Source organism: Meles meles, chromosome 6 (genome assembly GCF_922984935.1).
Source record: "Meles meles chromosome 6, mMelMel3.1 paternal haplotype, whole genome shotgun sequence".
NCBI classification, from domain to species: Eukaryota; Metazoa; Chordata; class Mammalia; order Carnivora; family Mustelidae; genus Meles; species Meles meles.
In genome coordinates this window covers 17,192,914-17,219,379 of record NC_060071.1, presented here as the reverse complement: position 1 = coordinate 17,219,379, position 26,466 = coordinate 17,192,914, and the positions used below count along the sequence as shown (strand labels likewise).

The following is a 26,466-nucleotide window of genomic DNA, read 5'->3' as shown; positions in this document are numbered from 1 at the left end:
TTTTTTTTTTTTTCCTAATCTCCAACAGAATAATCCAGTCCTAGCACCTCCAAGCCTAAGCAAGATGATCCAGATGGCTGGAGAGATTGCAGATGGCATGGCATACCTCAACGCCAACAAGTTTGTCCACAGAGACCTGGCTGCCCGGAACTGCATGGTGGCCGAAGATTTCACGGTCAAAATCGGAGGTGTGTTCTTAGCTCTCCAGAGCCGAGCAAGAACTAAACGCACATGTTTCAGGGACCGAGCTGGCATTAGCCTACGTGCAAAGAGGTTTTCCAGTGCATCCCATGAGTACACAGTCTTGCTCTTGGGAATAACGTGGTTGTCTCCAGTTGATAGTCGATCGCAAATCGGGCCGGATTGGCTCAGATCCCTACCGCACATGTGGACACAGCGGAACAAGTAGTGGGCAAGGATGGACTGAGGCCGTGGTCCCTGAGGTAGCCTCTCCTGGCACTTGAGGCATTTCTTGGCAGAACAGTTCTAAGCATTAGTTACAGAAATAATTGAGGCGACATCCTCAGGTGATTTTGATTTGAGAATAAAAGTTGCCATCCAGACTATCAGTATTTCCCCTAATATTCCAAGCTTCAAAGGAGCTTTGTCTTCCAGTGGTCCATGGAGTTTTCTAAGAGGTGAGGTCGCCTGATGGTGAAGGCCCTACATAGAGTAGGAGCAGTGACAGGGCAGTGGCAATCCCTCAGGTAAGGGAAGATCACTGCTAATTGGGGTTCATGCCCAGGTTGATCAACTTCTAACCTCGTGACCTGTCTGTTGTAATACTTAACTAACCAACCTGCTGGTTAGACCTCTTGTTGCCACCACCCACTCAACACCCCCCCCCAAAAAAAATGAGGGTTGGATTGCATTTCTGGTGTAAGTTAGAAATTTATTTCAACCTTTAGGTGTAGGCTTTGCCTTGATCTCTTAATCCTGATCTCAAAACAAAACAAAACAAAAACCACGTACAACCTCAGGGCTGCCCAGGAAGACACCTGCTCTTACAGGACCCTTATCTTCCTACTATGAGATGATGATGGTTCAGAAAAACATCAGATATTTATCCTGAGAAACTACAGGGGACACTTTACATCTGAAATCTATTTAAAATTAACCTCTTTGATTTTGCTGACTGTCCCACACATACAAACAGACACAGAGAGTGAGGGGACAGAAGAATATGTCCCAAATGAAAGAACAGGGCAAAATCACAACAGAGCTAAACACATCAGTGATAATCAATATGCCTGATAGAGAATGCAAAGTATTGGTCATAACAATACTCACTGGACTTGAGAAAAGAGTGGAGGACCTCATTTGAGACCTTCAACAAAGTGATAGAAAATATACCAAAGAACCAATCAGAGATGAAAAACTCAGTAACTGAAATTAAAAATACACTAGCGGGGGGGGCACCTGGGTGGCTCAGTCATTAAGTGTCTGCCTTCGGCTCGGGTCATGATCTCAGGGTCCTGGGATCGAGCCCCACATCGGGCTCCCTGCTCAGCAGGAGCCCTGCTTCTTCCTCTCCCACTCCCCCTGCTTGTGTTCCCTCTCTCACTGTCTCTCTGTCAAATAAATAAATAAAATATTAAAAAAAAAATACACTAGAGGGAGTAAGTAGTAGAGGAGACAAAGAACAGATCCATGAGCTGGAAGGGAGAGTCATGGAAAGCAACCAAAGGGAACAGAAACAGAAGATAGGTTAAAGGAAGTTAGGGGATAAGTTAAAGGAAGTCACCGACACCATCAAATATAATAGCATTCACATTTTAGGGATGCCAAAAAGAGAAGAGAAAGAAAGTTTATAAAATAAAGAAATAATAGCTGAAAACTTCCCCAGTCTGGGGAAGGAAACAGACCCAGGAAGCAGAGACAGCCCCCAGTAAAATCAACCCAAGGAGGTCCACGCCAAGATACATAATAGTTAAAATGGCTAAAAGTAGTGATAAAGCGAATTTTAAAAGCAGCAAGAGAATAGAAAACAGTTATATACAAGGGAAACCCCATAAAACTATAAGCTGATTTTTCAGCAGAAACTTTGCAGGCCCAAAGGGAATGGCATGATTCATTCAAAGTACTGAGAAAATAATAAAGTGAAACAGAACTAACCTCTTTGTCTAGCTCTTGAACTGTCTGTTCTGGAAATGCACACCTTTTCTTAGCAATAATTTTTTTCTTTAGCAATGATTTTTGGACGAACTGTTTGGGCCCTTCAGTTATGAGCAGTGAGTATCGCTCACTGTTATCAAATGAGAATGGTTATCAAATGAGGGGTGATTTTCCATCTGTAGGAGACAGAGGTGATGAGTGGAACGGTATCATAGAACAAACATCCCTTGGTCCTCAGAACAACTCATTCAGGAGCCACCGGTCCCTGGATTTGGCCCTTTGAAGCTTCCACACATCTGGTGCACCTTGAAGCCTGAGAGGCGGCCATGCTCCCGGGTTTCCAAGGAAGAGCCTCTCTGGCTGCTGTCTGGGCTTTCTTTGTGCTTCCTGCTCACTTGCCCTTCCTTTTGCATTGCCCTCCCTTCTCCAGTATTGTTCCCACAGATTTGCCAACCAGCTCCCCTTCCCCAGCACCAAGGAACATAGAAGGCCTGAGCTTGAATCCTAGTTCTGCCAATAACAGATAAGACTTGGGGCAAGTGCCTTACGTTCTGTGAGCCTCAGCCTCTGGCCCTCTGAAATGGGCATGATGATACAGCAGATGAGATAGTGGGAAGAAGTGGGTGCGGGGAGGCTATAAGCGCATGCCTGGCCCTCTGTAGATGTTATGTCCTCCAGCCATTGGCTTCGTGCTTCCCACCCTCTTCCTGGCACATGCAGGAGCTCAGTTCATGCTCCTTTCTTCCTGGCTTCACATCACGGTGGGAGAGCTAGTATTGTGCCTCTTGCCATTGGAAGTCCCAATCAGCAAGGACCATATTTGCCGTTTAACTAGGTGGCACATTTATAGTGACATTTTCTTGGTACTTGTGGTTTTTCTCACTAAAATTTGAAATTTTTCTTTTGTGTTAAAAAATAGCTTGTGTTCTTTTTCTGGGATTTCCCTTTTTTTTTTTTTTTTTCCTTTCCGTGCAAATAAAGGCAAATCCTCTCATTTGCATGTCACTGGATTAATTCCAAGATAAGACTTCAGCATTCATTTTTATTCCTCACTAGGGTTCAAAACCCCTATTTTTCCTATGCCCAGTGTCTCCTGGATTACAAACATGACAAGTAATTTCACCAGAGGCAGTTTGATGGCCCTCAGCTCAGTACAAGTAAATTGTGTTGGTTAACGTCCAAGGAACTTTATTCCCCATGTTGTTTGTTTTGTAGCCTGACGGCTTTGTGGCATAGTTAGAGACATGAATGAACATTTTAGAAAGGAGAGCAGCCCTTTCTCCTGGGAAGGAGAACGGAAGAGTCCCTGTAAGAAAAGGTTGTACGATTGAGTGGAAAATCAAAATCTGACAAAGAAGCAATAATTTAGGATTATAAAGCAAGCCTGCCATCAAACATAATTACGTGACATCTTCTGGAGACTGGAAAATGGAAGAAGTTTTCAAAAATGAGTGGGAGTATTATGTTGAAAAACATTATTGAGTAATAGCTCCAGGGGCCTACTAAATAGCCTCTCCCAGGCATCTTAGGGTACTTTTTCCCCCCGTGAATTTGTACTTTCAATATTTTCCCCCATATTAAGCAGCAAAACTACCTTATTTCCTCTGGCAGTGGGCAGTGCTACCAAGGCAATAAAAGTCAACATGCCCTTGTTTATTTCACCAGGTTTTAAAACCACATAAAAGTGACCTTTGGGTCTACACAGTATGTATTTTCTTAATAAACTGTATGGCTCGATAATTTGTAAATGCTTCTCATTTTTAAGTAAATAAAGAAATTAACTATTTATTTATTTGGAATTAACTTTTTATAAATGATTATTTGAAAGAGAGAGCAGGGGGAGGGGCAAAAGGAGAGAAAGAGAGAGAGAATCTCAAGCAGACTCCTGGCTGAGTGGGGAGCCCAACTCAGGGCTTGATCTCATGACCCTGAGATCACAACCTGAGCTGAAATCAAAAGTCAGTCACTTAACCGACTCAGCCACCCCGGCACTTCTCAAATTAACTTTTGTGAAGACTCAAATTAGAAACCTATTTGGAAGCCGAGATTTCTCGGTATTTCCTTGTCATGTGATTAATCAGTTATCCCTTGCTGAGTCACATAATTGTGAACACTGAGGTCCAGCCTCCTTAAAGTGCACTCCGCCTTGGATGTGGGAATGGGACCCTCATCTGCAACAGGGATGGGACATCTTTGCTTCTGCCCCAAGAGCTGCTCAAAGTGCATCACTCTGGCACCTTCTCTCCACCTTACAGATTTCGGTATGACGAGAGACATCTACGAGACAGACTATTACCGGAAAGGAGGAAAGGGGCTGCTGCCTGTGCGCTGGATGTCCCCTGAGTCTCTCAAGGATGGAGTCTTCACCACTCACTCTGACGTCTGGTATGAGAGACTTTTCCTATAACACAAGCCCGGCACCCTCCAGCCTCCACAGATCCCATTGGCTCAGTCTCAAGGGCTTTATTTTTCTCCTGTTTTCTGTTCACTCTTACCCCATTTCCAGCTTCAGCCCAAAAGTGTGATGTAGGCCACACTCCTGCATTGTCTAAGGTTTCTGTTGTGGACAGCCTCGCTAAGGGCATTTGTGGGATCTGAAAAATTTATAGGACCAATCTTTCTTCCGATCCTTAGCTATTCGCTAAGCGGCCAGGAGCCCTAGAGACAGAACACCAGGAGTCAGAGAACTTCACCCTCTCTCCTCTCTGCCTGCTCTCATTTTATCTTTCCCAAGAGAAACTTTGCATGTGCGTGGCTGCCTTACCTGATTCAAACTTGAGACTGCAGACATTGCTTTATTTAGACGAAAAGCTTATGAATCCGGATGTGTTTTCTGGTTGGTCCTGTCTGCTATCTGTCCTTTTTCCATGGGCACCATCATCGTTGACCCAGGGATGGTATGGAAAGCAGAATGTCTCCCTTGATGATAAATGTGTCTTGGGGTAGAAAGCTTACCAGCTGCGGAGTGTGGAGGACTCTTAGTAATACTACTGTGATTCATCAGCAACCTTGTAGAGAGGAGGTCAGGTTCTAAACTACAACTGGGGTCCTTGGCAGGCTGAGGTCCTGGCACATCTGCCTTCTAGCACGTCAGCTAGTTTCTTGGCTGTCCCCTCTGGAGATCCCAATGCTGATGTGTTACAGAAATGGTAGTTGTTCACGCCTCTTGTCTGGACGACCACACACAGGAGCTATTTAAATAGTGACCGACATCATTTTTTTTTTTTTTTTTTTTTTAACCTCATGAACCTTTCACAGTCCAAGGGCCTTGGATCTTCCTTTGAAGGCAGGTGCAAATTGGAAATAGCGTTTGAATATGACCCGGCAAAGCGCAGTTGCTTCTCGAGTTCACATATGAGATCTGTTTTGCAATCAGCCTGTCCAGGGTAGTTATCTCTTTGCTGTCAAATCAAAGTGCTCACCGTCATTTTTAGATGTAGAGATGGTGGGGAGGGGACAGGCCTGGGTCTGTTCATGCATCTCATTATTGTAGCCCCTGTGCCTCCAAAAGCTCCAAGGTCAGCTTACAGCACGATAAAATAGAGAAAACTGTGAGATCCAGGGAAAACAAGGGGCAGAACAGGATGATAAAACTAGAGTTAGTAATATCTCCAGGCTAATTTTGCCCAAACTCAGGTTAGCAATGATTGGGACAAGCAACAACAGAGGGACATAGAGAGTGTTTGATGCCAGTGTTCTCCCACTTGATGGCATCGATCATGAGCCAATAATATATTTATATAAACAAGAGTGGGTATTTGGTATTCGTTCCATTCAATGTCCAAGCATTAGATTTTTTTTTTTTTTAACACAGCCTTCAAGGGTAAAACAGGTAGATAGGATAAGCCACCCAAGATGTTGGTGAGGAGCACCTAGGATTTAAAGCTTTCCTGTCAAAGGAATGGAAATCAATTTTTTAAGGTTTTTATTCTTATTTTTTTATTTTATTTTAAGATTTTATTCATTTATTTATTTATTTGACAGAGAGAGACACAGTGAGAGAGGGAACACAAGCAGGGGGAGTGGGTGAGGGAGAAGCAGGCTTCCCACCGAACAGAGAGCCCGATGCAAGGCTCAACCCCAGGACCCTGGGATCATGACCTGAGCTGAAGGCAGACGCTTAACGACTGAGCCGCCCAGGTGCCCCTATTTTTTTTTTTTTTTAAGATTTTATTTATTTATTTGACAGAGAGCAAGAAAGAGCACAAGCAGGGGGAGTAGCAGAAGGAGAGGGAGAAGCAGACTCCCCGCTGAACAGGGAGCCTGGTATGGGACTCGACGTCAGGACCCTGGGATCATGACCTGACCCAGAGGTAGACGCTTAGCCGATTGAGCCACCTACGTGCCCCAGTCATTTTAGAATATAGTCAATAGCATAGTCATTCCTAAACAATCGAAAATCTAGAAAGAAAGACAAAGAATTTTATTTGACTTTGGAAAGGAGACCCCAGAATCTCAGGCCTGGAGGGTATCTATGTGGTCACGTCCAGCCCCCAGGTCCCATCCACGGTTTCCGACAGCTAGTAGTTGAGCAGATTCTGCTCACGTCTCCAGGGACGGAAACAGACTACCTACTTCTTAAGACATCCCTGCTCTTTGCGGGTCTTGCTCAGATTAGGCTCACATCGGTTTCTTGGTGATACCTGTCGGCCCTTCTCTGAGGCAGAGCTGCACACCGTGCTGTGTTTCTGATAAGACGGGCCTCGGAGTCACAGGAAGGGGTCTCTTTTCTGCAGTTTGGACATTTCCACATTTTTCTGCGCCCCTTTGAGATTTTATTCCCAGGCCCTTGGACCCGGTGTTGGCTCCTCTCTAGCCCTGTGTCCCTGCCAGCATTTCCTTCCGGTCGGGAGACACAAGTGTGTTTCCTTGCTGGGCATGCGGACCGGTCTCCGATAGTCTTCATTCCTTGACTCACTAAGGTTTCCAAACAGCCACAAATATCCAGGGTTGGTTGCACCCCCTTACAATCATCTGCTTCTCTAGTGGCTCAAATACGAGAGAGGAGAAAATGGATCTCTCTGTAGGTCTTGAGCTGCTGGCGGGTGGGACAGCGACAGGATCCTGTCTTGGTGTGCAGAGGCGTGGTCCCTGAACGCTGACCCCAGCAGCACCGGCACTGACAGCAAGCTGCACCGTCTCTGGGGAAAGCAATGCTCGTAATTCAGAAAGACGGCACATGAAGGCATTTGTCCAATGTTTCAGGAAGAGCCATGTCCACGGAATTCGTGACCTGGTTTTATGTTCACATAAAATGTGCCACATTGCTAAGTACCTGCTTTGAGAAACACATGGATTTTGCCTCTTTCTCAGCGTCCCTAACTGGCTGTGTGGCCTTGGTCAAACTGTGGGACATCTCGGGGCTTTGGTTGCTCCGTCTGTGGGTGAGGTCTGTTTGGCAATGTCCACATGCCCTGTGAGGCCTGCAGGAGCTTGACTGATGTTTAAATGGCTCCTGTGACAACCCGGGATGCCAGGGGGGCATCTGGGTATTGGGTACAGTCGGTTCAGCCTCCATCCATAGACTCCCATGAAGGATGACCAGACTCCAGCGTAAGTGGCCCACCCTGACGAGTGACACTGACATCACAGGAGTCACTCGGGGGAGGCCTCGGGGGGAGAGCCGGGCCTCTTAGCTGCCGTGTTACTTCACGGGTGTGATCACGAGGGCCTGGTGGACTAGAGTCACAGAAGTCTGGCCAGGAGAGATGGGGTCGTGCGAATTGTCCCTGCCGGAGCCATGAGGGTGCAGGCTCCTGGCAGCGGGAACGCAGGGGAAGCCGTGGTGGCAGGACGCGCTTGCTGCTTCTGGAGGACGGTGGGACTCCCCTGAGGGGATTAGGGGAGGGAGAGACCAGCGCTGTGTCAGAGGCTTGGGCCCTCTGCGAAGACCCGCAGAGCCGCTGGAGGCAGAGGGACCCAGGAGTGGGACCTGGCGCTGTGGTTTAAGATGTTCCCATCAGCTGGAGGCCGAGGCTGCATGGAGTCAGGAGCTGGGGCCCCAACAGGCCCCTGGGGCACGGTGCTGGGCTCCGAGGAGGCGGAGAGACAGGGGACCCAGGGTGGACTGCGCCAGTGAGGCCAGAAGAGCAGGGCTGTGGGACAGACTGCAGTTGTGACCTGTGAAGTTTATGGATGGCCAGGTGACCGTGACCAAGAGCTTGAGCCAGAGCGGCTGGAAGGGTCCAGGCGGGAGCCGGTGAGTGAGCCCGGCTGCTGCGGCCTGCAGAGCACAGGTGGCTCGGGAGGGAGCCATGCCCCCAGATGCTCCCCCGGCCTGCAGTCAGTAAACACGGCAAGCTGGTCATTTCTTGGGCTGCCCTGCGTGGCAGCGGTGGCCTCCAGGGCATGTGCCGCTGGGACCAGGTGCCCTGTGGTGGGAGATCGCACCGGCGAAGCTGATGGAGAAGCTGGCTGCCCCAGCCTGAGCCTCTGAATGCCGCACCGGGGCCTCTGCAGTCTCTGGCTTTTCTAGGTCTCTTGTGCAACATAAAGACTCTTCCTTGGCCACTGGAAATTAAAAAGGACCTTGGGTGGGTGCGTCCTCTGCTAAGATTCTGTCTTTGTCCCAGTCTGCTCTCAGCAGCAATTTGCCCAGAGGCCTTCCGCTCACCATTGTGGTAGCCTCCAAGCCCCTCCTGGCTCAGGATCCCGAGAGCTCTCGGCGGGAAGCGCTGGGCCCCAGACTGTTCCGTGCGGCTCTGCCAGCACCCCTCGGTGCTGGGACTCGCAGAGTCCCATCGGAAGCCCCTCGGGCCATGGGCTGCTGGCGGGCCTGCTTTAGTCCACTGAAGTGAACCGAATGTAAAGGCAGACAGACGGAGGAGAAGCTGTACAAGCCGGCCGTGTGTGCGGGGAAGCACCTTTACTCTACAGATGACAGCATCGCCTCTTTAAACACTCCCTGCCCGACCTTTCGGTGTGCGTGTATCTGTATTTTAATTTGTTTTCCGGTCGTTGGATCTTCTAAACCAACAGACAGACTGCATGCTTGGCAGAGTCGCTCACTGCTCGCCTTGCTGAATTGACTTCTCTGCCCTTTTGCCACTTGGCTGAACTCTGCCTAAGGACGCCGGCTGCCCGGGAACCCCAAAACCAGCCAGTCCCGCCCTCCTCACTCCCTCCCCCCACCCCCGCCATGAGACTGAGCCCCCCACAGGCCGGCAGCTCCCACAGCCCCTGGGGGCTTCTGTCCCCACTGCTCCCACTGGCCCTGGGAGATCCCCGGTGAGTTTTCCAACACTCCAGACCGACGGGTCCGAACTGTGGCCAGGGCCCTGGGGCGTCATGTGTTTTAAAAACTCGCCAGGAGACTCTACTCTGCAGGCAGGCTTGAGAGCCACTTGGGTACAGCTTCCCAAATCGGGGGAGCTCGTTCACCGGCTTGGCTGTCCTGGCTGCATTGGAGCCCACTGCACCGCGGTCCCGGCAGGGCCTGGGGATCTGCCTTTGATTACAGGATACAGCGTGTTTGGGAGACTGTCCTGCCCGCTGCACAGCTGGGGCTCTGACCTTGGGTTGTCCAGGCTTCACAGGAGTGCTCAGGCGCTTCCTAGTCCTTTGGGGGCCCCTGCAAGCCCCCTCCACCTTGGCTTCCTCCACTGTGCCCCAGGGCTGTGTCTCCCGTGCAGGAGACATGAGCAGCAACCGAGGGAGACGGACATGCACAGCCCTCCAGTGCCCAGCCCGCGGCAGGACGCACAGCCAGCTGTCCCTGGGGCGGGCAGGTGCTGGGCAGACAGGGCCAGCGCGGTCAGCGGTCCCCTTTCTGAGCCCTCACGTTGTCCCCTCTCTCTCACAGGTCCTTCGGGGTCGTGCTCTGGGAGATCGCCACGCTGGCCGAGCAGCCTTACCAGGGCTTGTCCAACGAGCAGGTCCTTCGCTTCGTTATGGAGGGTGGCCTTCTGGACAAGCCGGACAACTGTCCCGACATGCTGTACGTCCTCCCTGGGCCCCCGCCGCACCCCCTCCGCGCTCCCTGACCCGTGACCTGGGGTGGGGGGCGCGGTTCTGGGAGCCAGTCTCTCAGGCCGGCGGGATGCCATGATGGCGGGGGGGGGCGGTTTCGAAGAGGGTCATCTTGATGGCGGGAACCTGCGTCTTCGTGGGGCTGCCTCAGTTTCGCTCGGTCTCCCTTGGGGTTCTGACGGGCCAGCTGGCACTGGTCCTCTCAGGCCACGCGTCTCTGTGGAGTATTTGCCCAAAGCAATCCTTATCCGTCTTCTCCCTGCAAAGTTTAAAAAGGGGGTTCGTGGGGGACACCTGCATGACACTGAGCGCTCTTGACCCCGCAGCCATGGGCAGGCCTGCAAGAACTGGCACCTGCTCTTGCCTCCGCCGTGGGGCTGCCCTCAGGTGTCCTCCCTGCTGAGCAGGGACAGAAGTCATAAACTGTGCAAGGGACATGCTCCCTGGAGCTTCAGGCAGTGAGCCCCAGGGAGCCTAACGCAGAGCGTCCGGGTGCCTCCTGGGCCTCGCTGCTTGGCACTTAGGAGAAGCTGCCGGAGGCCAGGGCTGTGGAAGGCGGCTGGGCCTCACGGTCTGGCAGAGGAGGAACAAGTCAGAGGAGGGTGTGAAGGTGGCCTGGGGCGGGGTCGTCGGGTGCAGGACAGGGACAGGTAGAGAGTGGTGCACTTGGTTTAACACGCACGTGAAGGTGGGGCCCGGAGATTCTTCTGAATCCCAGTGGGTGGAAGGTAGGCCACCAGTACCTCGGACCTGGGGACCAATTCAGGAATTTTCCAGAAGTGCTTTTCAGCTCCTGTTTGGCTTCACATGAGGAAAGATCCCAGAGGGACTGTGGGGCTGCGTCTGTGTCTATGTGGAAGACCCCCCAGATCTGCCTCACGTGAGCACGGCCTCAGGCCGCCTCCGGGCGGCCGGATGATTTGCAGACATGAGGCGGATACCAGGGAAGCGGGCCCTCAGCCACAGAAGTCTCGCTCATTTGAGTCTCTCAGCAGTTTCCTTGGGGCAGGAATCCTGGCCCCTCTGCTCTGTCTCAGCAGACTGAAGTCTGGGGCCACCATCGTCCCAGGCTCTGGGCTTCCCTCTTCCACGCCCTTCAGGTTGTCCGCAGGATTCAGTCCTGTGGCTGTGGGACTGTTGCCATCCCGGAGACTGGGTCTTCTCCCGCCCGAGCAGCTTACTTCTTCAGACCCAGGAAGACCCTCTCTCCACTGCTTTTACCTTTTGTTTTACCTGATTAAGCCACATCTACCCCAGATAATCTCCCTTGTGGTTAACTCAGAGTCAGCTGATGAGAAATCCCGTCATCTTCTGCGGTCTGACCCGCATTCTGGTGAGGGGTTACAGGGGCAGGAATCTCGGGGAGTGTCTTGGGGTCCGGCTGCCACAGCTTGGGAAGCAGAAACCATTGTCCGTCAACAAACCAAGCTTTTGTGTTTTTTTCTGAAGGACTGGGTTGCTACCAAGACTGACTCCCCAGCTCCGTGGAGATGTGGGAGGCCTTGATCCCATGGCCCTGACTGCGCAGCTGCAGGGCCCGCGGGCTGGGGGTGACTCAGTGTGGCACCCCTGTGCTGGGGAGCATTAGCTGGGCCCTGGGCCCTGTAGCTGCTGCTTGTGAGTGTTTGTTCAGCTGAAGCCCGTTCTAGCCCATGGACAGCTTGCATGGATGTAAGAGAGAGGACCTACCACTGCCATAGGGAAAGCAGCATCCTTGCACTGCTCTTGTGTTTGTGTGGGGGGGAGGGGGCAGGGAAACCCACTGATGATCTGAGCCTGGCCCAGCACGGGAACTTTGCATGGTTCTCGACATGGGGCACAGAGTAGGCCCACCAGTGACGGGAGGCTCCTCTTCGCAGTGGGCAGTGTGAATGGTGGGGGGTGGGGAAAGGGTGGCGGAGACAGAGTGGGAGGCAACGGGGTTTCCCAGGTTCCTCAAGAACCTTCCCAATTAGCCTCTTAGACTTCAGGACCCAAAGTTAGGAGACACTCAAAGGTCACTTAGTTAAAAAAAAAAAAAAAAAAAAAAAAAAGTCACTTAGTGCATTTTCTTGCCTAGCATAGAAACGCTCCCTCTCCCAACCTGTGCCTCTACCAGTTTTCCACTGCAGGATATTATCCCAAACTTAAGAGTTGAAAACAACGAGCAGCATTTGTCATCCCACAGAGTGTCTGAAGGCGGAAGCCAGTCGGCTGCAGCCTGAGTCTCCCGCCCAGGGCCTCTGTCAGCAGTGGGCTTGACCAGGGCTGGGACCCACTTGCAAGGTGGCATGCCCATGGGGTCAGGTGCCAGGCAGCTGACTTCTCCCCGAGCAGGCTCAGCAAACGCTTTCTCTGGAAGGACAGAGAGGAAATATTTTCCAGCTCCAGGGGCCCACACAGTCGCAGTGACAGCCACTCACCTCTGTTACAGACCCAAAGCCGTCACACATACCACGTAATTGGGCACGGCTGTGCTCCCCGACAGCTTGGTTTGGGGATACTGAGGTTTGAATTTCCCGTATTCCTCACCTCACAAAATATTATTCTTATTTTGATTTTTTTTAACCCCTTAAAAGTATAAAAAACCATTTTTAGCTCCTAGGCCTTACAAAATCGGCCAGTAGGCCATAAGCGCCTGTAGCTTGCCTCCCCTGCCCCAGAGCAAATGATTCCAGAGCAGAGCAGAAACCATGGTGGCCTTTCCCGCCTATCATCGGGGGGCAGCCCTCCGTGATGTGGCTGGAGATTACAGGGGACCTGCTCGGAGTGGAGTGGAGGGGGGGTGTCACTGGGGACTGTTCTCTCCGAACAGTGTGGCTGCTGTATTCTTGTCAATGCATTATAAGGAAGGTCTTCCTTCAGAGCGGAAATCTAAGTCATGGAGCTCGAGGAATGATGCGCACTGAATTTGCATCCAAGTGTCTGATGCAGAACAGGCGGTGGCTAGAACCCGCGGTGTGGTAGCAAGCTTAGAGACAGTCCAAGAAAGCACGTGTGCATTGCGTTCACATGGTTTGGGGGTGGTGGGAGGAGAGGTATTGTTTTCGAGCTTCCTCTTTGGGATAAATGTTGGCCGCTGAGAAACTTGTGGGACTCCTAGAGTTGAGCTACCTGGAGTTTTGATATTTAATAGGCGTGGGAAGCAGCCCACCTGCCATGGGAAAGGCAGTGCACTTCCTGTTCCCAGCACAGAGTGACCAGGAAACTCACACGGAGAGGTTACCGGTGAATATTAGATGTTTAATTCATGAGGCATTTCCGGCTTCCAGAACAACCCCCCCACCCCCGCCTTAGCTGATTGTTCTCCCTCCTAAGAAAATAACAAAATGAAAGGAGGCGAGTTGGTTGTATAGGGAGTGTCTGCGTTGGCTTGAATGTATCGAGCCTGCGTGAAGAAGGGTTCTGGGAGAGGACATCTTTGGTTACCGGCACGGCAAGGATGGACTCCTGTTTCTCCCAGAGGAGAGGAGAGTAGAGTCACTGAGCTCTTGGGAATTGCCCCAAAGCCCCAGTGTGATAACGTGGGATCGGGGGAGGAGCAGAGGCTGCCGGGGGCCCTCAGCTCAGCGTCCGCGCAGGCAGGTGAGATGGACGGCTCTGCAGCGGCCGGTACGCCCGTCCCCAGTAGCCAGGTGCACCGCGGCTTCGAGGAAAGGCGGAGTGGTCCAAGCCACACAGAGTCCCGTCCAAGCTTGGGAGTCTTAATGCCGAGACTCGGTTTGAATCAATTTAACAAGGGGCACGAGATCAGCTTTGGCTTGTGGTTCGCCGGTGGTTCACATTTTAAATTGCTGACAGCCCATCTCACGGCTTTGTACTTACACCACGAATGTCCTTGCGTCCCTCTGGCTACATGCTTACTGCTGACACCTCAGAGACGGTGGCAAGGCTGGGTCCTAGCTCTCGGAGGCGGGGCGGCGGGACAGGGTTCTCACGCCACAGGCTAGAGCTCGAGCAGAGGGGCGCTTGGAGTCATGAGCCCTGGGCCAAGAAGCCGTTGGGTCTTCAGTAAAACTTCCGCAATGTCACACATCCGAACAGTTGCCAGGGGCGGTCTTCAGAACACAGCACGTGGGACAGAATTTGAACTTTTGAGCCCATATGAAACAGATTCAGTAGGCTCTGCTGATTAAGGCTCCCTCGGTGCCGGTGATCCATGCTGGTCTGGTGGGACTCGGGACAGTCAGGAATGGCCGTCCTCGCCTGCTTAGCCTTGCAGCCGTGGGCTGAGCCCTGTATTTGATCTCGGCCCAAAGACAGAGTGGTGTGGGGTAGGGGGGTTCAGCGGTCCCACCGTCCCACTTCTGGCCCCAGCTGAGAAGAGGCTCACGAGACAATCCTGGCTGTTCCAGGCTGCCAGGAGGAGGTGGAGGAGGGGCACACCAAGCCCTTCCGGGCCTTTCTGGAATCTGGTCTTTGTTGCGACAGTGGCCACGTGGACGGAGGCCGCGCTGCATCTCACTTCTTGGTTTATGCTCACAACCTGCATGCGTGCATAGCAGGGCTGAGAGTAGGGTGCGACCCAGGGGCCCTCAGTGTGAGGGATGGGAGGGAATGAGCCAGTCGTCGCTCTTCCCTCACGCTCCCCCCTGGGGCCACACTGGGCTCCCTTAAGGGGCTTCACCCTTCACTGCCAGGCAGGGCAGCCAGCAGCCCCGTTTGATCTCCTCCCGCCCCCGTGAAGGGTCCGCGCATACCCCTCGCCGGCCACCAGAAGAGGGCATTTGGGAAAGGACGGCTCAGCCTCACCAGAGCCAGCTAGTTGTAAAACATGTGCTTTTTTGAAGACGAGGTTTATCAGCCCGTAAATCCTTCTGGAGTCTACTGGAAAGTTTTCTTGTGGAGATAGTGTAAGCAAGGTCTTGGATCCTACAGAGTGAAAAAGACTTCCTTTTATGGGCAGCCCTGGAAGGGCTGTGGCTCGGGGATGGGTTAAGAGAGGCATCACATGGCTTGTTCGTGCTGATGTCACTCATCACTCCCCTGCCCGTGGCACCTCCTCACCCCCCCTCCAGCCCCCCCCCCCCCCCACAAGCAGCCCTGAGCCAGCGCTCGTCACATGTTCCTGGCCAGCCACGCTTCTATTCAGGGACAAGTCAGTCAGCCAGAGAGGAAATTGCAGCCGAGCCACAGAGAGGGGTCCTGTGTATTTATGGCCTGACTTACTTGGGAGGCTGGGGGGAGGGGAGTCCTTTTCCTCCGGTCAGGGAAGGTGGGCGTGCTTGCCACAGGGTCCAAGGCAGGAGCTCCCTTTTTATCAGTGCAAATCCCCCAGAGCACTTGTGACCAGAGGAAAGGCACCTGGGAGGACCAGGGTTGCTTTTGTTGAGGCTGAGAAAATGCCCCTTTTCCTGCGGCAGGTGTTGCTCAAAGCCCAGCCCTCCTCTCCAGGGGAGCGCCCCACCCCGCTCTCCCTCCCTGCTCGCACAGATCATGGAATCTCTTGGTGCCTCCACTTCTTCAGCTACGAAATGGGCACATACTCTAAGACGTCCGCTTCCCAGGCTTGGGAGGAGGAAGGCAGCTCACGTGTGTCAAACCCTGCCCGCCACCCTGTGTGTGTCACTGAGCGCGTTAACTGGGGGTCGGTCCTGCCACGCAGTGAGTGGCGTGGCCAAGGGGTCGGGGGTAGTGTGGGGAGGGGAGCAGTCAGGTCAGGCTTCACATTTTGTCCAGATCTTTCTCTGCCAGAGGACGGGTGGCTGATGTTTTCTGTATAGGGCCACGGGGCGATTATTTTGGGCTTCTAGGCCAGTCTCTCTTCCAACTACTCAGCTAGAAGTTGTCCCTTGAAAGCAGCCACAGACATATGTAAACAAATGGGTGCGGCTGTTCCAGTAAAACACGGTTTACAAAAACAGGTAGCGACATGGGCGGAAAGCCTCTCTCCTATGTTCACCCTCAAAGTCACATCCTTTTCCCTCCAAACGACTTGACACCTTTCCCCCATCTCTTTCAAGGTAGCTGGGGCCCTTAGCTTAGGAGTATTCTTTTTGCAGACTGGGTTCTGTGTCCCACGGGCTTCTCCCCTGGCTTCTCACCTGGGGCCAGTCACAAGCAAGTGCTCTGTCCATCAAATGGTCAGCCCGAAGGAAGGCTAGAAGCCAATCTGGGAGGCTCTATGCTTCCCAAATATGGGGAGTTCCATGGAGCCATCTTTATTGAAAAGCATCTCTTTAGCTAGAAGTTTTACAGAGAATAGAATTTTCTGGCAAGAACAACAGTGGGAAGGGAAGGTTCTTTTGTTTCAAGCTCACGCGAGAAAGGGCCACTGGCCAGTCCCTTCTCGGAACTGTGGCCTCCTCCGGCTCTGGGGCCGGCCTGGTTGGTTGCTCCATCACCCTCCTTTCCACTCCCAAGGTCTACTAAGCTGGGTCTGTCTGGGTTGTGGGTTAATCAGAGGCATCCCCTCCTCCCCCGGCCATCCTGAACTGTAAAAGCCCAGGCATCCCCTAGGTCTGCTGGCCCCACCACCCCGTTCCTCCTGTCTCCTTCCGGGCGCGGGCTCTGGCTCTCTGGGTGCCCTGTCCCATTGCCAGGAAGACTCCCGGTGGCACTGAGGGTTTTGCAGAGGTTTGCAACCCAAATGCCGTCGTGGTCCCGCCGGTGAGTCCCCACACCGGTGTCACGCTGTGTCTGTTGCCTGCCTCCACCGGCGCCTCCTGCCTTGTTGGGCTCTGGATGCAGGTCTTTGCTGGGACTGTCACTCAGTTCGGAGCATCCTGGATCCGAGGGCAGCCTCTGCGTGGTGGGGTATGCAGCAGGCAGCCTGGGCGGCGCTGGACAGGGCCCCAGGGCGACGTGGAACACATGCTCCTTCTTGTCGCCGCACCGCCCCACTGCCTGTTCTGCAAGTCCCCTGCTGGCTGTCCCCAGCCCCTGAGGGAAACCTAGAAATAGCAGAGGTGGGGTAAAGAGAGAGCTCACTGTCGGGATAGCTGCGATTGCTTCTAACTGTTGTTACTGAGACACCAGAGGTTTCCTGCACCCTGATTCTGGAAATAATGTTCCATCCGTGGCTATAAGAGATGCTTTAAACAGAATCCTGTATAGGTTTTTTTATTTTTATTTCTTTCTTAACTATTTGTTTATTTTAGAGGGAGAGTGGGGGAAGGCCAGAGGGAGAGAGAATGTGAGGCAGACTCCCTGCTAACAGTGGAGCCCGACTCGGGGCTCGAGCCCATGGCCCTGAGGTCATGACCTGAGCTGAAAGCGAGTCTCGGATGCTTCCCCCACTGTGCCACGCAGGCGCCCCTGTTTCATGTCTTAGCGCTGTCACCGTAACACCTCGATCTGCCCTCCTCGGGGAACGAGCGCTTAGGTTTTGCCCCGAGAAGGGTCCTGGGTCCTGGGTGAAGCAAAAAGCCATGGTAGGACATGGGCCAGGGGAAGCTGAAGGCTCTTCGGGCCATCGAGAGAGACAGGCAGAAGCTCAGAGAGGTGGTGGCGCCCCCGGGGTCCGCGTGTGGCCGGGGGACCACGGCGAGTGGCCCGGGGCGGCGGCCGGGCCGGGGCCCCCATTGGCGGCGGGGCCCATGTGCCGTGTGTCCTCACCGCAGGTTCGAGCTGATGCGCATGTGCTGGCAGTACAACCCCAAGATGAGGCCCTCCTTCCTGGAGATCATCAGCAGCGTCAAGGACGAGATGGAGCCCGGCTTCCGGGAGGTGTCCTTCTACTACAGCGAGGAGAACAAGCCGCCCGAGCCGGAGGAGCTGGACCTGGAGCCCGAGAACATGGAGAGCGTCCCCCTGGACCCCTCCGCCTCCTCGTCCTCCCTGCCGCTGCCCGACAGACACTCAGGACACAAGGCCGAGAACGGCCCAGGCCCTGGCGTGCTGGTGCTCCGAGCCAGCTTCGACGAGAGACAGCCTTACGCGCACATGAACGGGGGACGCAAGAACGAGAGGGCCCTGCCTCTGCCCCAGTCTTCGACCTGCTGATCCTGGGATCCCGGATCCCGTGCCAACAGTAACGTGTGCGCACGCCGGGCGGCGGGTGGGGGGAGAGAGTTTGAACAATCTATTCACAGCCTCTTGTACCTCAGTGGATCTTCAGAACGCCAGTGCTGCCCACGGGAGACGGCTTCTCTGCAGTAAACACGTTTGGGATGTTCCTTTTTTCAATATGCAAGCAGCTTTTTATTTCCCTACCCAAACCCTTAACTGACATGGGCCTTTAAGAACCTTAATGACAACACTTAATAGCAACAGAACACTCGAGAATCGAGTCTCTTCACGCTTTCCCTGTCACTCCTCACTTCTCTCAGACCTGTCTCCCGCCCTTTCTCCCTCCCGCTCTCCCTTTTCTGTCTCTCCCCTTTCTCTTTCTCTCTGCTTCATAGTGGAAAAACCTTTGCCGCAAGCCCAGCTGGGACGCCCTTTCGGTCAGATTGAGGAACTGGCTGTCCCTCCCTGTGGCCCCACATTGCCCCCCCGTACACACCTGCCTGTCACCGTAGGTCTTTATAAAAAAACAAAAACAAAAAACACGTTGAGACGGAATTTTTTTAACTATCTTTCACCTTTTTAGGGACATACGAAATTGAAAAAGGGCCATCACGCATTCAAGGTTGTTACCATTTTAATGCTGCCAAATTCTGCCAAAACCCTCAACTTCCTCCCTCCTGATCCCAGCACCTGTTTCCTTGTTTCCAGAGGCATGGGGCGAGCACGGTAGCTAGTCACACCGTTTAGGAGCCACGTTGAGGACACACTCCATCTGATCGCCCCTGGTGTTCTTTTCCGGTCCTACGTTCACACACGTCCAGTTGCTTTTGGACTAGGTTATTATTTGGGGCAAGTGGACAGAATGGGATTTTTCTCTCAGTGGAGACTGGGAGAGGCTGAAACCCCTCTTCCCCACCCCCCCCCCACCTGCTAGCCCCCAGGAATTCTGGAGAAAATAGGCCCTGTCGAGAGCCTGGCAGACAGGCTTTGAGGAAAGGTCGTCCACGTGCCAGTCTCCTGTCCCCCCACCTCGGCCGCCCCCCCCCCCCACCGGTTCCCGGCCCCGCAGGACACAGATGGGAAGGGGTTTCCAGGGACTCAGCCCAACTGTTTATGCAGGTTTGCAAGGAAAGGAATTCAAACACCACCACAACAGTAAGAAGAAAAGCAGTAAATGGATTCAAGCATTCTAAGCTTTGTTGACATTTTCTCTGTTACTAGGACTTCTTCATGGGTCTTACAGTTCTATGTTAGACCATGAAACATTTGCATACACATCGTCTTTAATGTCACTTTTATAACTTTTTTACGGTTCAGATATTCATCTATACGTCTGTACAGAAAAAAAAAAGCTGCTATTTTTTTTGTCCTTTATCTTTGTGGATTTAATCTATGAAAACCTTCAGGTCTACCCTTCTTCCCTTTCTGCTCACTCCAAGAAACTTCTTATGCTTTGTACTAGCGTGCGTGACTTTCTTCCACTCTTCCCAGTAACTGATACTTCTATAACATAATTTGCCATGAACTGTTCGATGCCTTTTTATAAATACACCCTCCCCTCCCCGCTACCCCCCACCCATTAGTTATGTTCTAACCCGGAGGCTCTGTGGGCACGAGGCTGGCGAGGAACACAGGCGGGCAGCGGGCGGCACCCCACTCCTCGGCCTGCTCCCACACAGCGCTGGGGTCTGTTACAGTGCAAGACACGATACAAACTCAGGTCAGAAAAAAAAAAAAAAAGGTTAAATATTTCACACATCCTTGTTCAGTGTTTCTAGTCGCCCTTGTTGGAAAGTCTCACCTTCTCCTTCCCGCACCTTTGTTTTGGTTGTGACACACATATATCTATTTTTTTAATTCTTGGTACAACAGCAGTTTTAACTGCAGACACTAGGCATTTGGATTACTATTTTTTTTTAATGGATATTTAATCCTTCCATCCCACGAGAAACAGCTGCTGAGTCCCAGGGTGCAGCGGGCGTGGTCCAGTGGGCCCCTCTGTGGCTCCCGCCACCACCCTCCAGACCGACCTACCTGTCTCTAGACCCCGAAAATCCCCAGGCCCCTCCTTGGCACCGGCGGGGAAGGGGCCACAGGGGCAGCCTCCTCGGATTGGCGGCGAGCCCTCGACCAGGTCTGGTGGCTGGAGGGCCCGGTTGGGGCGAGCACCGCCGTGGTGGCCGGGGAGCCCCATGCTCGCTCCCAGGGGACCGGAGCCCTGGCACTGGCATGCTTTTCCTTGGCCAGGAATCCAAGTCCTTGGGGCCCGGGGGTCTTGTTTTGTTTAGTTTTTAGCACTTCTCACCAGAGTGATGACAGCGCACGAGTTGCTTCTGGGATGGAAATGTTTAAATTATGAGTAGGAATAAAGCTCGAATATGATGATTGCTAGTTGTGACTGGAGATTAAACACGAGAAAGCAAGTGTGTAGTGCTTGCCTGCTTGTTGGTAGCTTCAGTCCTACGATTTTCTCTAGCCTCTGTCCCATAGTTTTCACCCTTAAAAAAAAATGAGAAAAAAAGCTAATTAAGAAGGTATTATATGTAGGAGTTTTTTTTTTTATTTATTTTGTGATACCAGTTTCAATCACTGTAGAGAAGCCCCATTATGAATTTAAATACTGAGAAAAGGGTTTTGTGTGTGTGTATGTGTGTGTGTGTGTGTGTAAGACAGGACAGTTTTTGGGTTTTGGTTTTGTTTTTTTTTTGCTTTTGTTGGGTTTTTTTTCTTGGTTTTGGTTTTCAAACATTTATCTACCTCACTCTTATTTTTTATATGTGTATATATACAAAACAATACATCTCACATTTCTCAGCACCTGACAATATGCCGTTGATACCAGTAACCTCTATCCACACCACAGGCCGCACACACCAGGCGAGGCAGGGGGAGGCCAGGCTGTATCCCGGGGTCGAAGCAACACTAATACACCTCTCCTCCCATGTCAGACAGCTTGACTTTTCCTGAGATGTCTCGTTTTATGTTGCCTTCATTCTTCTTCTCCCAACTTGGTTTCCTAAGAGGTTGTGAGGTGTTAGGATTTCCTTCCTCCTGGCCCGGGGCGCCCGCAGTCTGCTGGGAGGCGAGCAGACCGAGCCGCGGGGAGGCCACTCGGCTGCCCCTGGCTCTCTGGCTTTGAAAGGGTCTTCGAGCAGCTCGAACAACAGACAGATTCTGTCATTGGGAGAGCGCTCATCTTCTAGGTTTGAAGGGCAGGCAGGACCCAGGGAGTGGGGTAGTGGGGAGGGCAGCCCAGCAGTCTCTGGGTTAGAGTCCCACCCAGAAAGGTGCAGTGTTTGGATTTCGGTCGCCACTCTGGCCGCCGTGGGCAGGCCTGCCCGATCTGGGGACGTGCTCTCATGGCGCTGGGTCAAGTTCAGTGGTGCAGCCACAACAGCCCTTTTGAGAGCTCGGTCTGCCAGGCCTCCTGTGGGGGAATACAGAGGTTCCTAACCTGCCAGCTGGTCCCATTCGGGATGTACAGAGGACAGGAGTCCCCCCGCCCCACCACAGACTGTTCCGCAGCTTCGCCCTCATCTCCTCTTCCCCCAGGGGAAAACAGAGACCAAACCTTCGGGCTGGAAAGGGCCGGTGGTCAGCGCCCAGCCTCCTCCTGGGGTGGCGCGCCTCCAGCCAGGGCTGCGCCTTCATCCCGTCCTCCTGCTGCTCACACGGGTGGAGGGTGCACGTCCCGATTCCAGCAGCTGCTCTCACAGGCACTGGTGACTCGATCTGGGAAAGGTGGTGGGGGTTTTCCCCAAAGCAGGGATGGCTCCTTTCAGTTCTAGCGCTGCGGCTAGGCTCGGGAGTGCTCTTTCCCCTGCGAGAACACTACCCTCTTTTCCCAAGGCCCCTGGCATTGTAATGTCACTGAGAAATACCGTTGGATCAGGGTTTTCTTCTTCCACACTGTAGGTGACCCCTTGGAATAGTGGCCGCTCCCCTTTTGCACATACCTACCGGTTTCCACAACTGGATTTCTACAGATCATTCAGCTGGTTATAAGGGTTTTGTTTCAACTGTCCGAGTTGTTGGTGTCCTTTTGTTTTTGTTTTACATAGGCGGTTTTTCTTTAAGTAGAAAGAAAACACTAATAGTGTAGTGCCCATCATAACAAATGCTTCAGAAACACTTAAATAAAAGAAAATTTTGCTTGTGTGATGGTGCAGTCATTTTACTGGACCAAACCACCCACCTTGACTATCCCAAGGCATCATCTATCCACAGTTCTCGCCTAATTTTATGCTGATTTTCCCACCTCTTCTTGATTTTTCTCTTTTGTATGCTCCAAATAATCTAATCAAGCTGAGTTGTGGCATTTTCCATGCAACCTCCTCCTGACAGCAGCTCACACTGCTTGAAGTGACGTGAACCACTGAGGCACATCATTGAATTGATGTGAGCATTAAAACATTAGCACACACAGCCCTTCCCCGAGGCAGCAGGAGCTGGTGCATTCTGGAGACACTGTCGAACTTCAGCTGTGCGAGACCCAGACCACCCAGCTCTCCTTTATGGGATGTCATGACGTTTGACACACAATTAGAATGCGCTTCCTCCGTGGAAGACAGAAGACCGTGTTCGTGGCCAACACTGGCCTCTCCTTCCAGCCTGTTCCTTAGGACTTGGGACATTTCGATGGGAGGAAACGTGGCTTGGTAAAATCTGGAAAAAAAAAAAAAAATGCTTATTGTGGAACTACCCAATGGCAAAATGCTTGGCAGAAGGTGATGAGCTTCGGATGGGATAACAGATGTACGAGCCAAGTATGATGCCGAACTCTAGGCCAGTTTGTTCCACCGAAGCCTCTTGTCAGCAGCTCACCTCTGCTGGCAGGTGGCGGGGCGTGATGCAGGCTGCTGTCGTGGCAAGGTCACACTAGCTCAGATGGGTGAGGAGCCTAGGGTGCTTGGTCCAAGGTCCGTGGCTGCCACTGCTGGGTCCCCCTAGGGCGGCCTGTGTCAAAAGTAACTCCCTTCCCAAACATAGGCACCCTCCAGTTGGCAGTAATGCTCCACAGTATGCCCTGGCCCATTCCAGCAGTCCCACTAATACATTTAAGGTTTGGGGTTTGTTCTTTTGTTGCTGTTACTTGTGTGTTTGTCGGCTAGTTTTGTTTCTGTTTTTTGGTTTTTGGTTTTTTTTTTTTTAATTTCCTGGGCTAAGCAGCATTGGGAGATATGGACCAGATCCAACCTCTAAGCACCTGTGATGAAAGTCAACCTTCTTTACTCCCCTCTGACTAGTCGGTGGTACAAATGAGAATTTCAAGAGAGGATGTTGTCTAGATTGAACCTCTGTTGCCAGAGATGCTGAAGATACAGACCTTGGACAGGCCAGAGGGTTTCATCTCGGGCCTCCAGCTTAGATGACTCGTTGATCACTTAGAGAAAAAGGAGACTGGACAATCCTTGACGGTGGGATGATGAGGCAGTAAGAAACCACTGTAATGGGGATGTGATGTGATGCCAAGCAAAGACTGGCGAGCAGAAGGGTACGGGGCTGGGAAGAAGTATGGGCCATGTTTTGAACCTGATGGTTTCTGAAGGTATCAGACCACATCAAGGCTCAACAGTTACCCGTGGGCATTGGGTTTCGGCAAAGAAACCGAACATCCTCCTTTGGACACTGTTGTCACAGAGTTCAGTGAAATTGGTCAAGAACGGAACTGCACCGCACCCGTCAGTTGTCAGTTCTGGGGCATGACTTTAGGGTTTGTTTTATTTTGTTTATGCAAGAACATAATGATCACTCATCTGTATGTCCACGTTTGTGTGTGTCCACATCTTTCTGGTAAACATTGTTCTAATTAGTCATTCATTAGCGTTCTCAATAGGGCTCTCAAGTCCAGTAGATTACGGGTAGTCAGTTGACGAAGATCTGGTTTACAAGAACTAATTAAATGTTTCATTGCATTTTTGTAAGAACATAGAATAATTTTATAAAATGTTTGTAGTTTATAATTGCCGAAAATAATTTAAAGACACTTTTTTCCTCTGTGTGTGCAAATGTGTGTTTGTGATCCATTTTTTTTAGGACACCTGTTTCCTAGCTAGCTTTACAATATGCCAAAAAAAAAAAAAAAAAAAAAAGATTCTCCCTGACCCAGGCCATGGTTCACCCTCTTTTCCTCGATGCTTTGTGCCCTAGCTTATAACAAAGGAAAGATGATGATTTAAGAAGTAGTTCTGTATCTTCAGTATCTTGGTCTTCCAGAACCCTCTGGTTGGGAAGGGGATCATCTTTTACTGGTCATTTCCCTTTGGAGTGTAGCTACTTTAACAGACTGAGAGAACCTCATTGGCCAAGGACACAGCAGAGGTGTTGCAGCCCAGCAGCAGCCATGGCACTCAGGAGCATCTGGCGGGTGGGGCTGGTGTCACCGTTGTCCTGCAATGCCTGGGGAGGGAAAGCCTGGACGGCACAGCTGATGGTTTCCCAGTGATCATAGCATACAGACTTATCATGCGAACGGTGATAATTCTGGTGCACACGGGCCGTTCGCTTACATGCCTTGTACCGTGATTTGCGCTTTGTTATAACAAGGAAGAGGCCCTATTTATTTTATTTAAGGCAGAACACTGAAGACACATTTGTCCAGTCCAAATGAAGGCCGTTTAAGTAAAAACGACACACACATACAAATGTGTTTCAGTCGGGCTCCATTTCCTCTAGCTCCCAGTGGATCATTGGCCATGTCTACACTTCTCCACAAAATCTCCCATCAGTAGAAACATCTGGATGTTTTGCACTACACGTGAGAAAGGTCCAGAAACAGTTAGGTTTTTTGTTTTTGTTCAACTGTTCATTGAGATGTTTGGCGTTGCATATACACATCCACAGGTGGAGCAGATGCTCGGCAAAAACACCTGTCTGCTTTCTAAGCCAGTGAGGTTGAGGTGAGAGGTTTGCCAGAGTATGTCTACCTCTGGGACAAAAAAAAAAAAAATTAAACCAGAAGGCGCAATGGAATGGATGCATCGCAAATAATGCATTTTCTGAGTTTCCTTGTTTAAAAAAAAGTTTTTTAAAAAAGTAAAAAAAAAAGAGAGGTAATAACATGGCCAATTTGTTACATAAATGACTTTCTGTGTACAAATTATTCCTAAAAAAAAAAAAAAAATTCTTGTTTATAAAAAAAATCAGTAGATGAAAAAAATTTCAAAATGTTTTTGTATATTCTGTTGTAAGAATTTATTCCTGTTACTGCGATATACTCTGGATTCTTTACATTATGAAAAAAAAAACTTTGTCTATTTTGAATGGCTGAAGCTAAGGCAACTTTAGTTTCTCTTACTCTGCTTTTTTCTAGTAGTTAAAGTACTACATGGTTTAAGTTAAATAAAAGAATTCTGTATGCATTTTTGGTGTCTGATTTGGTTCCCCTCCCTTTCTGGAAGAATCCGAGGCTTCTGAGGCAGGGAAGCCGAGCCACGTGTGGCCCGTGTGTTCACACATGTCGCTTGGAGGTGTTCTGCGGAAAGGCTTTGCTTGCTTTCTGACAGCTGAACCTTCTCAGCATGCAAATTGCTGGTGAAGACAGGGAAGCTATTCGCTTTCTCACTCCATTAAATCAGCTCGAAGAAAATTTGAATACATAAGATACAGAAATCTGTACTTCATTTTTGACTCATCTGTAGACTTCTGCCGTATCTTCCACTGACAGAAGTCAGGCCCGGGCAGGTTTGCTGTAGGTGACTCTGGGACAAAGGACTCACGCTTCCCATTTCCCTGTCCTTGTTGGTACCTTGCAGCCAGCGCACCTGCTTGGGATGCAGGTCAGAAGCAAGCACGCGTGCGCAGGCTGGGACTCGCGGGAGGTGTTCGGAACGTTCCTTTCTAACTGAGGATCTTGGCCTGTCCCAAGGCCTCTACAATCCAGGCATTGTTTTACTGCTGGGGGAAATGGCCACGGTAAGAAGTATGAATGTATGTTCAAAGGAAACAAGCTGGAAGTGTTCTGGAATCACACCAGAGACACGCAGACACATGGGGGAGGGGGGAGGTTGCAAGCTGACCATTTCACTGAACTTGGATCGCAGGAAGCTCTACTCCAGAAACAAAGGCCACCGTATAAAGGGCTAAACAGCAAGGTATAGGCATTAGAAGTAAATCAAAGGCCATAGTTATTTCAGATCTGGTCAGTCTCACATATATTTGGACCTAAAAACAAAAGGCCTTTCTAAGAGCAAGGACTCTCTCAAGTTCTCCCGGTGGCCCCGGGGTTTCTGCTTACCATGGTCACGGAGTGGCTGGCCCTCGACCTCGACAGACTGGCCCTAGATGACAGGTGGCTCCAGACAGTCTCCAGGCTCTTTTCCGAGGCTCAGATGGGCGCGTGGGCTGCCGGGGAAGTGGGCACTAGGAGTGTCCTGTGTGGGTACACGCCGTGCTCTGCCGGGAGCAGCAGTTTCTTCCCAGGCGGAAGGTGCCGAGTCCTTACAAACGCCAGCG

At 51.5% G+C, this 26,466-nt stretch overlaps 1 protein-coding gene across 1 annotated transcript in view; it reads left to right on the top strand.

Moving 5' to 3' along the window:
- Positions 1 to 25,373, top strand: part of IGF1R (insulin like growth factor 1 receptor) — a 303,997-nt gene extending 278,624 nt beyond the window's left edge. The window contains exons 18-21 of the mRNA XM_046008028.1: positions 29 to 188; positions 4,371 to 4,500; positions 9,917 to 10,051; positions 17,625 to 25,373. Of these exons, the coding sequence (XP_045863984.1) occupies positions 29 to 188; positions 4,371 to 4,500; positions 9,917 to 10,051; positions 17,625 to 18,006 (807 nt within the window). The 3' untranslated portion in view covers positions 18,007 to 25,373. The remainder of the gene's footprint in view (positions 1 to 28; positions 189 to 4,370; positions 4,501 to 9,916; positions 10,052 to 17,624) is intronic.
- The last annotated feature ends 1,093 nt before the right edge of the window (positions 25,374 to 26,466 follow it).